This window comes from Tenebrio molitor, chromosome 1 (assembly GCF_963966145.1).
Source record: "Tenebrio molitor chromosome 1, icTenMoli1.1, whole genome shotgun sequence".
NCBI classification, from domain to species: domain Eukaryota; kingdom Metazoa; phylum Arthropoda; class Insecta; order Coleoptera; family Tenebrionidae; genus Tenebrio; species Tenebrio molitor.
Window position 1 is genome coordinate 37580274 of NC_091046.1, and position 17541 is coordinate 37597814.

General features: G+C 33.9%; 1 protein-coding gene across 3 annotated transcripts in view; it reads right to left on the minus strand.

Annotated features, from left to right (window-relative positions):
• The window catches only part of unc-13-4A (BAI1 associated protein 3), a 106681-nt gene that overhangs the window by 33152 nt on the left and 55988 nt on the right, over positions 1-17541 (minus strand). For 2 of the 3 annotated variants that reach the window (XM_069047566.1, XM_069047563.1), the window contains exons 3-4: positions 8879-9175; positions 4881-5097 (exon numbers count right to left, since the gene is read on the minus strand). In XM_069047566.1, coding sequence (XP_068903667.1) covers positions 4881-5097; positions 8879-9175 — 514 coding nt within the window. Of the gene's footprint in view, positions 1-4880; positions 5098-8878; positions 9176-17541 lie in introns of those variants that run through there. The other variant, XM_069047574.1, reaches the window with a different exon arrangement.

Consider the following 17541-nt stretch of genomic DNA (forward strand, 5'->3'; position numbering starts at 1 on the left):
AATGCGTACAAAATCGGCCCTTTAAAGCACTAAAGCTTTAAAGTTGCTAAGGTAGCAACAAATTCACCTAATTTTGAACAATAATAAATATACAGTGTGGAATAAAATGATTTTCATCTGGTTATCTTTGCATTACCCTTGTAAAAATACGAAATGCCGCTTTACAAAAAAAAGAAGGCCTAACCTCAAAATATATATCCAAATGATATGAATGCAAAGTTGAGATTGAAATTAAAAAGGAGCTAACAAAAGCAAGTCACAGCTAGTGTTGAAAGTGGCCACCAACGTTTGTTAATTCAATTTAGTAAATTGTAACAATTGTCAATTCGATTGATGATATTTATTGACAGAAGTAATAGTTGGGCACTTCAAAAAAAAAGTAGAGCGGTGCAGGAATCTTTACATGTGCAAAAACTCTAAAGCAAACTAGATGAAAATCATTTTGTTCCACACTGTACATTTATACACAATTTATAATAAATATACATACATAGCAACGAAACAACAACAATTGACTATTTCTATATTAACGGTTAATGACAGATTACTGCGAAAAAGATATTTCAGTTTACTCTTTTTGTAATAATTTTCATATTGTAGTGCAGGTGCGCAAAAATTAGGCTATAATACACGTGTGCAAAGGCCTTTAAAGCATTAGCGACGCACGTGCTTTAAAAGCTTCCTTATACACTTGTATCATAATATACTATTATAACTCTGTCGTAATTGATTCTAAGTTATATTTCTCGATTGTAATAATTAGGTAGGTATTCCAGTGTTGGTAATTGGGTGAAATGTTTCATCGGTTCAATAAATGATAAGTTCAGTTTTAGGTACTCTTTAAATTTTACATGCAAAAAGGAACCAATCAGGGAACTTATTCGTTGTAATTTAATGTTCTACAATTGCGTATCTAATTTCATATTGAAAGCAACAACATGAAATAATACATTTTTAAAATAATTTAATTAAATAAATATTAATCAGAAAATATATAATAAGTACGCAGAGCACCAGTTAATTATTGTAATGATGGAAGCAAGTGAGATAAAGTTACAGTATGTAATAAAATATAAAGTGCCGTGGGATGCACTAAACGCAGTGTTATTACATTATAACGTTACCTACGTTAATTAATAATTATCAACAACAAAGTGCTATTACAAAAATTGGATAATAAAGTCTAACATTATAATAGAACTTAGGGAAAAGCTTTTGCTCATGGTTCATGGTTGATAAAAAATTACTCCGCTTGTTATTTTCCTAGTTTATATTCGTATGTACAGGGTTATTATAATTAAATGATTGTAGTCGAAGCAGGCCATGCCCATGCTATGAAATTTTTGCCGCTTTCATGTGAACTGTCAATTTTTGTCGTTTTTTAGGTGAAAAGTACGGTGATGAGAATTTTGTTTATTTTTTTTTTTTAATTGATTGAATCAAAAAATACTGAGTTGTTTTGCAAGCAATTCTAAGAATATTGAGTTGTTTTGCACCCAATTTAACTCCTGTGTGTAAACGGTGTGTGTATACTGTATACTCACTTAATAGAGCGGTAACCATAAATTTTACATTCAGTTTTTACCTCTACTTTTACTGCAATAATTTATAATAATGATAAAATAATTTATCAAGTGGTCAGCGTACGTAAGGTTGCGTACAAAATAAACTCAGAAATAAGCCTTATGTGACTAGCTCTCTATATTAATATGTAATTGGTAACTCGAGTGGTGTATAAATGTAATTGTGATCACGAATTTCATAACTAATTATTTGTAAAATGGCACCGACTGGTGTAAGCAATAAGGATAAAATAAAGAGAAAATTTCATCTCGCTTGCTTTGAGCGGCGGTCTTGATGCTGATTGAATCAATACAAAAAGTATAACTCGATTCTCGGCAGGAGTTGAACAAAATAATTTTACCAGGTCTAAAGAGATGAAGCACTTTAAATAATAAAACGCGGTTCAATCTCAAAGGACGCATTCATGCCAACGTTCAGGAGTGAAGAATAACGTGTTAAACGTCATGAAGGGACTAACTCTGTTTTTATTCCGCCGGTATTCGAGTTTTATACTTCATTGTTTGAAGTTTTGTGACAAGCTCGACTGCTGTTAATTAATTTTAATTATCTCATCTGAGCGCCTGAAATAGCTTATATAGACTTATTCCACTTTTAATGAAGATCTGTCACTAACTAAGTGATTTATTCAAGATCAACCTGGGCCTCGTCCTTAATTAATTTATTATAAAAAAGCTATTAAGTTGTGCAGTTTCTTGGAGTTCTGGGTACTCGATTGGGTCGTAATTTATAATTAGAACTGCTTCGAATGAGCCCTGCGTGCTGAAAAAAGTTGGAGAATTTATGTAAGCGGTTATTTATTGCGCGTGTGGGCGGGCGTGTGCGGCCGGGGTGTTCAGAGCTGGCAAGAGGCTAAATATTACCCCCTTAAAATAAAAGGATAACACTTCAAGTAAAATATATTTTTATTGCTAGTTACCACGGCATCAATTGTGTTTAAGTTTGTATTCACGAGATTCAGAAAGGAATGAAGAATTTCAAGTGAAATGCGTTGTGACGTCTTAAAATATCTTTTTCAAAAAAAGTTTACCATCATGAGTACACAAAAGTCGATTGATATTATGATTCATAGAGATTTTGTTGGGAAAGTAAAAATGGATCTGTCACTGATCAGTGATGACATGAAACATGGAGCCATAACTATGATTCAGAGCAATAAAAAGTATCAAAAAAGCGAAAATGTGCAAATTCTCATCGTTCAAAGACAAAGGTAGTTAGTTCCAATGGGTAGAAAAGTTATGGTGTCAGATGTCTGGGAGTCTAAGGAAATAATCATGACTGATTTTATCTCAAGGGATTAGAATATCCAGCTCGATATGAAGTGTTATATGCATCGTACTCCCTAGACGCTTTCTTATTTTTTAAATAGAGAAATTTTCTGGAAATGAGGAAGTAATTGCAACAGAGGAAATTACAATAGTTCAATAAGTTAGATTTTTATTGAAACTTATTTCACCACATTTTTCATTAGCCTTTCGTTGTCTTTATCATCACCATTACTAGGTATACGATAGCTTCACTTATGAAGGGGACCTTGAAGATGAATTTTTGCATATAAATGAACTTATAACTTTGAAATTTGGAAATTTTAAGAGATGAGTAAAATCAAAATTAACCGAGGCAGTGGGTTCGAATCCCTCTGCCGCCTTCTCCTGATTGGAGTTTTCCTGGGCTTTCTTCAACCATAAGTAAGCCTTGGCTGTTTCACAGCCTTAGTATACCAATGCCCCAGCAGTGTAATCTCTCCAAGAAACCTCCCCAAAAAAAAAAAAAACAGTATCCCATTCCGATCATACTCTTTAAAACGAAGTGTGTCATCGGCGTCGGAACTGGGGTTGTATAGTTCAAGCATCTGCAAATCTTTTATGGTGGAGAAACTTTGTTTTTGGCTAAAACCATATGAGCTAAGATCATCTAGTCAGGCAACCGAGTACTGTGGTCAAATGCTTTGTATTTGGGAGGTGCCGGTTTGAAACCCCAGGGCTGTCTGACCTGGTGTCAGTTTTTTCAGGGGTTTTTCTCACACCACCACACCTTGATATGAGCACAGGTCTCATACCACAGATAGAGGAATGCTGGGTCAGTATTCACCTCTCGGTACCTAGGACTTTCCTTCCGCACTCATCCTCACCGTACCCATCCCGAACCTTCCAGTAATCGTGGCTAAAAAGGCTCTGGAAAGCCTCAGCAGCCCGCACTCTCACGGAAGGAAATGAAAAATTGCACCTTTACCTTTCCAATCAGGTCGAGATGAGAGAGAGAGGTGGCGTATATCGATCATGGTCATTGATTTTAGCGGGGAGTTCCTACAGTGAAGACAAGACTTATCATCATGATATTACAACTGCTTTGCCCTTTAAGAGAACATCTTAACGATAATCGTTCTGACAGTTGAACCCAGGTCATTCAGGACATCTAGGCTATCGATGGAGGCTTACAGAAAGACTTATTTCAAGGGGTCAAGCACCTTTCCGATCAATGGGAAAATGTGAGTGGAATGCTTTCTCCATTTAATTACCTGAAAATTTTGCGAAAGTTTTCCTTTCTGTTTTTGTTTCTTTTCAATAAAAATTATTCTGACTTGGATTAAGCATAACACTTGGGCAAAGTAATCAAATAAACAAATACACGTTTGAAATAAATCAATGGAAATATCTCACAGGAGATATGTTATAAGTTACGAGAAACGAGCACTTCGCGTACCTAAAACAGGCCGCGAAATCCAATTTCGCGGCCGTTGCTTTTAACAACGGCCGTTAAAGAAAACGTCATTTTAATATTTGATTTGTTTCCATGTAAGACTGGCGTTTAGCTTCTTCAGGTAGGAAATTGGAAACCGCAGAATTTATAACACGTACTTTTTAACTTTTTTAACTTTTCGGCGACAATTTTGCTCTCGATACGATACGATTTCGCGACCTTGATATACAAATAACTATTAGAAGCTTTTTAATTGGCAAGTAAACGAATGTTATTCATAATGTTAGTTTCTGTGAATCAACGGTAAGTACTTTGTGAATATTTTTAGCTTCATTTCGCCATTAAAACGTCAAGCGATCGATAAAAATTATATTTAATTCAGCACATTGTTAATCGGCAGAGAAAAAAAAAACGTTTTTTTTTTTATTCGGGTGCAGTCCCTTTAGCTTGGGGTGAATATCAACATATGAATAAAGCAAATGCTTTATCTACCACATTCGAAATGTATTTTGCCATTAAATAATCCAAATGTGTTTAATCGAGCGTCGTATTTAAACCCATTAGCTAGTGAATGAATTTCAGGTTTGGGGTTGGCTTACCGTATTAGCGATTGTGTAGAGCATTTCCACGTAGAGCTTGTCTTTTTCATTTTGGGGGGCCGTGTAGTCTATCGGTACAATGCTTAAATCGCCTTCCTGGGGTGGAGGGTCCGCAGCCGAGACTTCGGCCGCTTTCAGCACACTTTGTCGTTGATTTTCTTGTTTCCATGCTAGCGCCGTGAAGCTTTCGAAATAAGAGCCGTCAATTTCTTGAACTCTGGAAAACGTGACGCTCATATTAATCGCCCGTAAATTATCCCCCATAGCTTTAAAATATGTTACTATTTTTTCTACTTTATTTCCCGCAAGCCTTCTGCATACCAAGTGCGTCCACTTTAATGGGATTATTATCGAGGAATATTTTCAGGATCTAATTAGTTTTAGGGAAACTGACAGGCGAGTTTCTTTAAATGGGCACGTCCTCGCCTAATTCGGTTTAAAATGACGTGATTGTGAATTTCACAACTTCACTAAAAATATTCCACTCGATGTCGAAGTTTCTTAATCAGTGCGGGCCTAAATCTGACCCGAAGTGAAATTGCATCGCCGCAAAATGAAAGTGGTGTGTCTATGTTTTATTCAATCACGTCCCGATGCTTTGACGGGGGTTTTCCAAATTTCATATAAGGCCCTAACTAGGCCGAAACGCCTCTGATTTACTTTAAGCTAAATCTGTTAAAAGCCTAATTTCGAGGACACACGAGAACTGATTTGCCCCAAACGAGGTTAAGAAGTTGCAGCGTGACCCCTCAAAATTTGACCCTCAAAATAAAGACGGTTCGAGAAGAAGACAAACAACAATCGTAAGTTTGGGGCGCGGGATTTTTGTTTGCCACTAAATAATGAAAACATGTGTTTGACATTTGATTTGATTCAGTCTAAGATGTGGGTCCACTTATTTACATTTTCCAAATTCTATTCGTGAAAACCGACAGGTGTTTGCACTGAATCTGGTGGTTAACCGAAAATGTTTCATGCATAATGGAGTACTCAACATAATTAGTGTGGAATGCAAAACTGCTTGTGGTCAGTTTTAGGTATTTCAATTTATTATTCGTGGAACGTATTGAAAATTTAACTTCAAATTTAAACCTCAAGTTAATAAGCAAAATACGGGGTTAAAAACTGAATTAAAGGGAGGGTTTCACAAAGGGAATTATTTTTTCATTCATTCGAAAAATCTGAGCGCTTAAATAATATATTGTGTATGTGACTTTGATCTTGAAACCCTTTTTATTCGGTCTTTTAATATAGATTCGAATTAAATTTTTATTAAAAATGCTCTGCTAATAATTGACTTTGCGGTTTCATTCAATGAACGAATCCACTGCGAGGAAATTTCCACTTTTAATGTAATTTCTTGTTTCCATCTTTTTTCACATAATGGAAATTTTCCATTACAATGAACATTTCTCCGTAATTATGCATATTATTGAAAACATTTTCTCCAGAAGATTGTAACAGATTTAATAAATTCTTTTTGGAAGTTTATTTCACATTCAATTTTAATCACTATCTCGTTCTTTAATAAAAAATAAAACAAAACTGTAACTTTTTGCAATTTTTTTCACTAACGATCTTTCGTAACATTAAACTGAAATTCAACAAATTCAACTTCATTATAATGATAAATCAAGTCAATTGAGACATTATTAAATCAAACAGTTATGTAAACTTTTAGTATAGCTCTCCAGCACGAGTACTCCAATACGAGTGCTGTAGTACACTTTGCACTATATTTGTAACAAAAATATGGACATTACTTTTATTGCACTAGTGTGGAAAGTAGCATATTAGCAATCAAAGAAGAAGTTTAGCCACGATGCTCGCATCACAAAACAACATTTTATCCAACACAATCTATACATATTTATATAAATAATTTTTATTTTTTCGTGAATTTTTTGACACTAACAATGATAAATCATTTGATATGGTATTTTAGAAATTACAAAGTACAAAGTCTTGGATTATTTGTTATAGTAAGTTGTGTTTGTTTTGTTGCGCAACACAAATGAACAAACCTGTATGTAGTAATTATTTCTCCGTGACTTTCTATTTATTGTCTCATTAGTGGCTAATGGTTAACATTATTTATTTGAAATTACGGCAGTAGTATGCCTTTTATGAGTAGACATTAAATAAATAACTATTTAAAATATGCTACTTAGTATTTACGGAGTTTTAATTGTAATATTATGTGAGATATCTATCTCACATAATATTAGTTTATAAAACGAGTCGCGAAGCGCGAGTTTTATAAAGGACGAATGGAATAAAGGCCCGTATTCACCAACGCCAGTTAAAGTTAACTGTAGGTTAAAATATACGAAAATATTGTAGTAACAATAGGTAACTAAGGTAACGAAACATTTTAACCTACAGTTTACTTTAACTGGCGTTGGTGAATACGGGCCTTTATTCCATTCGTCCTTTCTAAAACTCGCGCTTCGCGACTCGTTTTATAAACTTGGACTCATGAAATAAACACTTCCTTATGAAACTCGTTTTTTAATATACTCCTACTAATTTCGATATCACAATATGTCCATTAGAAACGAAAAGTAGAATTTGTTTTTTATTACAGGGTGATTCACGAGTAATAATGAGCCTAACCATATTTGTGATGCAGCCAACATTGCATTTGCACCGATTATGTGGATTTAAAAAAATATATTTTAATTAGTCAAATTTAATCAAAATCATTATGTGGAATAATCAATAAAAACACAAACTAAAAAGTATGAGGACATGTATTGTTGGTTGCATCACAATTTTTTTATTTTTATTATTACTCGTGAATCACCTTGTATAGATGTATATTTTTTAATTTGCGTCCGCATTTCATATATTTTTTGAGGAAACAATATATCTCATAAATCTTAATGCAGCAGTACTTTGTCTCAAAAATAATCCATTTCATGAACAATACAGTATCGCTATCACCATTCAGGACAAAACAAATAATGTATTTAATGTCCTTCAATATTTACTTCATTCGGAATGTCATTGTTCTACCGTCGATTGGGTGGTCGGACATTGATTACAATACAATATTGTCAGTAAAAATTATTAATAAAATATGTGTAGCGTAAAGTTACTGTATAAATTTACACCCGGGACGTAACGAAATAGATTATTAAGATAATGGAGTTTCCAAGTACGTTTTGTGTGAAAATATCATGTTATTTTTTATTTCCAGCGTTTTATATTTACCAGTTGTAAAAGCTGGTAGAACACTCAAACATAATGTGAATAAAGCTTGTTCAATTAACGTCGTTCTTTTTTCTTTATTTGAACTTCAAGAGATTATAGAGAGATTATCGCAGACAGAGTGTATATTAAGCTTTACGAAAAGTAATATACTTTCAAAATAATTAAAAACCTCTGTGCCCTTTATTTAGTTTTTCTTGATGATTTTACCAAATTAAATTTTAATCTTTACATTTTCCAATTTATTTGAGCCAGGGGTTGGGGACTTACTTATCTGTCCCCCAAAACGTCTCACCAAACACATTTTATATTGAAATAATTTTTAATAAATCTCAAAGCGCTACTTACTGCGTCTCAATTTTGAGCTTCGGGCTTTATACATCGTGTTTTGGTGTTGTCAATGAAAGCGAGCGGTGTCGTAAAGTCTTTCTAATACACGACGGTAAGAGCGATATAGGAGGAAAATTTTCCCTTGAGAAAAAAAGTTTACTTTTAAGATAACGCGCTAATTTACGAGAGCGGCATCTGAAGCTTTTAATAAAAGAACCGTGATGACCGGCAGACACTCCACCGTTGCGAAATTCGATGACGTAAATAACGTTATGTCTTTTTAAGTACTTTTCAATATTGCATTCCGTCGGTGAGTCCGAGGAAGTTCTGCCGTTTAGCGATAAGTATATTTATCGCGTTAGACAAAGTTTTCGAAGAATTTACGAGACGCCGCCACTTCTCGTCTATCATGCCGTCATGCTCCAGAGTCATGCTCGAAGATGTGCGTCTCTTACCCCGAACGAACCTGATGGTCGATGTCCGGCCAGCTGAGTCTCCGGCTGCAGAAAGAGGGTCTTCTTTCCGGTGTGGCCTTGGGGGAGCGTTGCCGGAAAGATCCGGGTCTGCGGACCGGCGGCGTCGGAACTAGGCATTCCAAGGTGCTCCGGCGTCTCTGGACGAGGGCACTGGCGCCAGGAGCTGGCAGAACTTTTGGGAAACCGGGAGTGTTGCTATCACCTGAATTGCTGCGAGATCCCGCAGGGACGCCTGCGGCGGTTGCTTCCGCTGTGTCAGTTCTGCTCAGTGAGAATCTGGAAAAAACAATTAGGGGAGATCGTAAAAGTTGTGTCGGATTTACACTGTGAAGAGGATGCAATTTAAGAAACGATCAGGCTCGGTTAAATATGAAAGTATTACGCCAGTTAAATTTCTAATAAATTCAGGTAAGTTAATTATAACGTACTGACTTTAATAAACTACTGGCATTATAAAAATCTTAGTTTTGGGCAACAAACAATGAAATATCGCCAGCTAAGATCAAAATAGTCTATTGTGTTATTGTAACGTTGTTGTAATTGAACCTAGGAACTTGTTCTGGCAGGATGAGCAAAGCTAATTTAATTAAAAAATAATATTGTGTTTTAGGGGAGGTACATTTAATAAGCGTTAGACGAAAGCTGGTTAGGAAAACCGCAGCTTTACAATTGGAGCGAGTTATATTGGTTCGAGATGATTAGTTTCCATTTTAATTGGAATTTGAATTTTTTTTACATGGATGTTTGTTTCAGACCGAATAAATTTAATACATAGATCGATAGCGTTGGCAAAAAATTGTTTGAAACCCGGTTCCTGGTAATTTATGATTGAAAGTAATCCCGTCAGATCTGTCTAACTGAGGTTCGCACTTTGCAATTAGTTCCAGGTGATATCAAAACACGTAGGTTATTTATTACAGTGTGTCAAGTTTCATTGAAAGTTGGTAGACTTGAGAAGTTTGAATGAAAGCTGACAAAAACTGTTGCTATCGAAAATTTTCTCGTCAGATTTTTTTACCTTCTTGGAATAAATTTATTGTTTTGGGAGATAAATTCAAATAACATTTGTTTAAAGCATTTGGAAGACGGATGGAAAACTCCGGGGCTTAATTTTTCGGGCATTCTAAGCCACACTTCGTAGAAAGAAAAATTTTGATGATTAAATTCTGGGCAGTTATTTAACGGTTGAATTTAGTGTGTCAAGAAGATTTTGCACTTAAATGAGGAAGGAAATACAAAAAAATTCTAAAAATACTAAAGGTCACAATAAGATACTGTTTATAAATGAGGAGGTAATTGCAACAACAGAAAGATTTTTGTCAGACTATTAATAAACGTTACACTAATACACGTAGAAGTCAAATATACAAGAGAAATTCCAGTCAAAAATAAATACATACATATTTTAAAACTAAATTAGGGCGCCAATTTTTGTTGCGCCCATAATTTTCAAACTTTTTTTAAATGTCTTGTAAGGTAGTTGAATTTACACAATTCTGTGCTATTTTTGAAATCAGCAGTATTTGTTAAAATGGTGGATGCGCCGGGTAAAAAAAATGATTAACGGCATCGTACTATTCAGTTGGTAGTTAATATTTTTGTTGTAACTTCACTAAAAGTATCGGGTGTCTTTTTTAAATTTCACCTCGTAGTAGGCGTTGAAGAGTCGATTGTGAACGTACAATGGCGGACAAAAAATTTCGTCCACAACTGTCATTCCATTCACGTATGCTATAAAGCAGCCTTTTGGAACCTCACTTCACATGTTGACATGTGTCAGTCAAATTGTGTCTATGTTCTTATGGGTGACAGTAATTGTATAGTTTGTCCAGCGAGAGATTGGTTGACATAAAAATCACTAAATTCTGCGTAGAGAAAGCAGTACCTAGCGCACGTAAAATTTGAAATATATCCTTCAAGCAGTAACGTTTTTGCCCAGAAATTATGCTCTAATTAATCTATTCTAGTGGATTTTGTAGTGTTGGGTTAATTTAATACAATTTAAAATCTCCCAATCTCTCGCTGGACCAAGTATAATATTATTAGAAGAATCCTTTTAATCTAATAAACTATTGACAGACTTTTTGTTTATATTCTTTTTTATTCAATCTATTATTTTTTTTACGAGCAAATAAACTTTATATTAATGACATAATTACATAACATTTTTGTTTTATAATACAAAAATTTCCGATAATATTGCGGAATCTGTTAAATTATCTTTTTTTTATAACAACTGCTCACTATAATTAATATCAAATATAAATTTAATATTACAACAGTAATAAATTTCAGATTTTAATTCCCAAACGTCAATCATAATGACAATAAAGGTTAAACTACACCCAATTTTTGTGAAATGACAGGAAAAGGGTGGACGAAATTTTTTGGCCGGAATAGTATTGGATGATTCAAAATGATTGTGGATAAGTATGGCACCTATGTACGAAAATGTATGTGACAACTGTGTGGGTAGGATAGAGTTGACATTTTTTTGACATTTCATAGTCGCGCAATTTTTAAAATTGTTAAGTCAACGTGCAATGATAAAAAAAAAATCAAATGCACGCTTATGAAATGTCATACAAATGTCAACTCTACCCCACCCACACAGTTGCCACATAAATTTTCGTACATAGTTGCCATACTTATCCACCGATAGTATTTCGTATATAACATACTAATGTCAAAAATAATGTAAGAAGGCCTGTGGCAAAAATGTGAACTAATGAATGATTTTACGGTAATGAGCAAACATTTTAAAAATACATTCAAAACAATAAATCTACGTTTAAGAGGTTGTCATTTATTTGAACAATTCAAATTCTAAATTTTTATTTTTGCAGGATGTCGAAAAGGTAAGAAACTTTAAAAATTTATATGTTTTAATTGATGGTTGTTGGCTTTTAGTGTTGTAAATTTTCTCCAACAATGACTACCTTGTAAAACTGACCCGCTTAGACGAATTTCTTCGATTTTACAAAGGACCCCCTGCTGTGGCAGTAAAAATCCTCTAATAAATCTTATTGTTAAAATATTATGTCGTAAATCATAAAGCAAATACAAATTTGAATATCAAAATGCGTTTATTTCAATAATACCATACGCTAAAATTGTAAAATTGTGTGAAAATACCTGAGTGTGCATATGCTACAAAGTTGAATAAATTAAACAATTAATAATTGAGAAAATGGCAAAATTTGACCTAATTAACTTATAAATTTCATTTTTTGATATTATGTGCCTTATGGATAATAAATTAGGTCTGCAAAATATGAAAGGGAAATCATAATTTTTAAGGTCAATTTTGCCACCGGCGGTAAAAGATGAATCTGTATATTGATAATAGTTATCTACATATCAGTGGGATAATAGTACTTACATTATATTAAAGAACGAGTTTTATAAGGGTTGATTTGGCGCACGAGTCCCAGGTGTAGAAAACGACCCGTTTTATGTTATTTTTTAGAATTTGCACGCTTCTTTTAATTTTTAAATAAAAAAATGAAATTTTCAAATTCTAGGGAATTTTGTATTAATTGGTAATTCAAGGTAACGGATGCAACTACGTCTGCAACAGATGTTAAAAAGTAGAGTTTGAACATTAATATTGGAAGATTTTTGGTGTAAATGACAATAATGCACTGAAATATGTATTGATAAAAATTTTCTTAGAGATTTATTAAACCACGAGTGCTTTAATAGATAACCATAAATGACTCCAAATTGAATACAAAAATAGACCTATTACAGATGCAAATTCTAAAAATGTATTATTGCAGGACTCGAGTGTGTGTGTAAGGACACGAGTTTACTGTAAAATTAGTATATTAAAGAGAGTAGACTCTATCCTGGTTCCTAGGGGCGTTTGTCGATTGTTGATTGGCTGTACTGTTATTGTCAAAATTGTTAGATATGACTATGATATGACTGTTCTGTGGATATGACAGGTGACATTTCAAGAGTAGGTGCAAAATAAACACAATTATGGAAGAAAGTAAGTTCAATTACAGTGTTCAACTACGAACTTACAACTTGTGGAAAAACTTTGCCATTTGTGCTGTAAATTTTCCGTAATGTGATTTGCTAGTGATGTTGAGCGAATTATTAGAAATTTTTTTATAATGAGGTGTGCAAGTTTACAGCAAGCTGGAATTATGATGTGGGAAGACATAGACAATACTATAGAAGTGTATGTTGTCTCTGTAAGCTGATTGGAAAGTAAAACTTTTGTATGGCGATTAAATGTTTCTTCACATATCGAATAAGTGTAAAAAAGCAGCTACTTGGAAAATGTAAACCTCCAAAATTTCGCTTTGAACTATATATCTGAACATTGTCGTCACAGTGATTGTTGTCCTCAGAATGAAGCTAATTAGCACATTTAGTACACATGCTCTTTTTAGGTAGGAAGTTGACTATTGAGCTTGCAATGTAGTGAAGAATATTTTCATTTGCTAGAGAAGAATTATGTTCAGTGTAGGTGGAGGAACAAGTAGGGAGTGTAAGTGATGATGTTGAAGGTGCATTCAAATTTGGAGGTTGTTTTATTTATTTTTTATTTCTTAAAACTTTGTCATTATTTGCATTTAAATTAAACTGCTCATTGTTAAAATATTTCAAGAGTGAAAATAAAATGTAAATTTTATGTTAACTATTTAGATTTGCTTGCATTTACTTCACAAAGTCTGTGACAACTAGGCTGCCAATTCAATGGTTTCCCAATATTTTGGATCCACAATTGTCTGCGTGACGCATCGTTTGGGAACCGAAACATTTTAATACCTTTTTCTGATCTGGCAGAACAATAAGGTGCCGTGCAACCAACCATTTTAAGAAATTTTTCTGTTTTGAATTTGGAGCTTGACCGAACTGACAGATATTTGAAGCTTGATAGTAAACAGTAGATGCTGCCAACAGAAAATGTAACTCTCAAAAACTCCCCTAGGAACCAGGATCGAGCCTACTTTCCCTTATATACCACTCTAGTTTACTGTAGTCATGCTTTAGCCCACGTGTTATGTACAACATTTTATCTACGGCTGCTCAAATTAAGAAAAAAATCAATTTTTGCAAAAAACGTCAAATTTAACATTTACAAAAATATATTTTGATAATTGTGAAATGTCGTTTTCATTAAAAATCAAAGCAACAAGAATACAAGATTGAAACAATTTGCTCAATTCCAGGAAAATAAGTTAATTCAGTTTGTAAACAACGCGTTCGTTTTTAATTTTTCATAACTGGAGTCGGATCGTTTACGTCTTATCGAGACTTTCGGGAATGAAGTGACTTCGAAAAATGTTCCCTCGACGTCAAGTAAGAAAAGTACCAGGACCGGCAATGGAAACTTGTGTGTTCCTGTCTCGAGGACGACCTGGAGTGCATTCGGAAGAGACAAGCGTCTCTGGGGGCGTCATTGCAGTTCGCGTCGTTTTTCCAGTATGACGTGTATTAGGTGTGGTCTCTTGTGCGAGCAACAAAGAAGAGAATAGTAGATGATATCATTAAGAGTAGAAAGGAGTCTTTTTGTGCTAAGCCAGAGATTGAAGAAACAAAGTCGATGTCGGCAACTGGGCGAACAAAATGCAAGAATTGTGTGATTAAAATGTATTTATAATAAGTAGCTTTTCTTTTGTATTGTTGCCTTCCAATAAATTTTGTCTGTTTGCTTCTAAATAAAAATGCGTTACGTAATTAAACCAGTGTGGTAATAAATTACATTACGCAACTGAAATGACTGTAAATGAATGTGGTTATAAGGTCTTATCGTAGCAGCCGTAGATAAAGTACTTTATTTCACACCTAGATGCACTTGCCCTGGACCTAATTTTGTTGAATTTACTAGAAAAAAAAAGAAAATACAAATTGTATTTCTGCTAGAATATCTAGAAGTGCTTTATTATGACTTTCGCTCACTTTATGGAAATACTTTTTAAGCGTGGGATTACTTTATTGCTCCCTTGTAAGAAAAGTAGTACTTTTTTTAGTTCGTGATGATAACATTTTCAGTAAGACTGATAACATACTCGTAATAATGCGTGACCGTTACACCTATTTCAAAATATGCAATTTGGTCAAATTTCAGTTTACACAGTTTCGTACATTCAATTATTCAGATAACTTTCCTTTAATTCTTTTAATAAGAAAATTCGAGAACCTTATTCGTTGGGAAGCATATGCGTTCATCATAAGAGTAACTTTTTCTTTAGTAGATTACGTATTATTGCATAGACGTGTAGCTTGTCACTTTTGTCTTCCTACGTTTTCCATTAAATGTTTATTTTCGCATACACGTTACATCCAATTTAGTACTAAACAAGATACATGTGTTCAGTTGCATAAATATTGTGATTCGTTACTTCTTCCTTTATTGTTCCCACTGGAGTATTCTCTCTCGTAAAATATTAGGCGGTAGATTCCTAACAATCTATGACGTAGACAACAAAGTAAGTCGTAGAATAAACTTTCTCTATCATTCACCCTCTCTGCAATTGACAGATGACGCGCTGTAAAATTCTCTTCCGAATAATTGCCAAGTGACTAAATAATTAATGGTGGCGCTCCGACGCCAGTACTTTACAGTGTGAGAACTCGGGCAGGTGTACTTGCTTAGCAAAACACAATAAGAACACCGTCATTAACGAATTACTTTTTCGACTTTTTCCGTCGGTGGATGCGCCGGGAAAGCTCTTTTTAATGAATACATTTGGAGAAGGAAAATATCTGATAATGCTTTGCCATTAGATATTTCACGATTTAATCTTTCAAATCCTGTAACATAAAGGCGACAACTCTATCAATCATGCTCTGATGACCCGACTCTTTTTATTAAAGCGTCGTTGATTGTTGACAGGTGAAATGAGTTTCGCTGCACAATTAATTCAGAATTAACCACCCCGACTTGACACAACTATGTGGAGAATTATTGACATCGTTTGAAATCTGTTTTAAGTGTGGGTGTAGAGGTACTCGTGGTTTACCCGTTCATGCCGACATTTGCTTCCGTTTCAGTATACATATACGTATTCAGCAAATAGTTTCAGTTGAAAACGACTTGTATCTTTGCGCTTATGTTCAAGTGGCCGTTTATGGACTTTATTTATGTACCTGGAATGGAGACACCCAAACGAGTAAAAACGATTCCATACTCAAACTACATATCTCCTGCGCAATTTATGCAGGGCCATTATAAATGATTGCCTCATCGCAGTTGACGTTGAAAACTCACACAAATTTTGGATGTGCCGCCAGCCTCGCAACGTTAGACAAACTAGTACTTACACAGATTTCCACTACCGCCAGTATCGCCACCTATCGGCGATACTAGTCTCACTCATGTTGTGAGGCTTCCGGCACATCTAACTACGCCACCAACGCCTACTGCGCTGGGACAATAATTTATAATGACCCTCTATAAGCAGTACATTGTGTTGTAGTTGATTACTCTTTTGAATTACTGGTACATAATATATATTTTTCTTTCGTATGGTAAATTATATTTTTTGACGTGCTATGTTGCAGCACTGGGGTATCATTTAATAATTAAATATACATGTTTTACTGTCGTGCATTTACTAAATTATTATTTTGTAAATAAAGAATTACTTAAAGTTATTTGAAGAAATGTGTTGAAAAAAAGTTAAGACATTTATTTTTTTGCTTAAAGCATCACCAAAAATAAATAAATAACCAAATTTTAACAAATAAATAAGTGTATATGACCAGAGTAACCACATAATACCACTAGTACCACTAGAAGTACTTCAAACTTTACAAACAAACGTTCTTGTTTTAATGAAATAGAAACTCCCTAAGACCACAAAATTGCTGTTTTTAAAAATATTATTTATTGTATGGCTTAACGTTTTAATTGATAAAATTATCAAATAACACAAATAAAAAAAAGTGAACAATTTAAAAATGTGTTGAAAAGTCAATAGCTAAATTTGTATTTGTATTTATAATAAAGCACCTATCAATGTTTTTCAGTAAGTACTTAGCTGTAAGAAAAATGACCTTTAATCTTTTACTTAATATTGTCTAAATGTTTATTTTGTGGAATGATGCATCACTATAATGAATTCATTAAATAATCTCCATAAATAAAATACAATATCTCTATCGTAACGTGTCATTTTACGATACGAGATAGCAAAATTGTCCAACGAGGCTGTAGGTTGAGTTGCATAAGCATAACCGATCGAGTATCGTAATATGAAGTTACCATACGAATGATATACCAAAATAGTAAGCTGGAGATATTTTTTATTTCACGTTCACCATTGTCGCAATTTTGAAAATGCAGACGATGTACACGATGCAAACCAAGAAAGATCAAAATTGCAGCAAATCCGGTTATTACAACTTTGATGCCAACGAAATCACGAAAAAATTATTAAAAATCCTCCTGAACAAGTACAGTCATGTTCAAATAAATCTGGGACAACTGTTGTAACGTAACTCTCAATTTCACTTGTTCATGTAAATCTGGGACAATTTCTTTTTTGGGTTTCAAATGTGACTTCAAGCAGTTAATTAATTAACATTTTATTAACAAAAAATATTTTGGTTAAAATTAACGATTTAGTGGTTGTTATTTTATTATCATTAGGCATTTTGAGGTAAAATTGCTTTGAAAT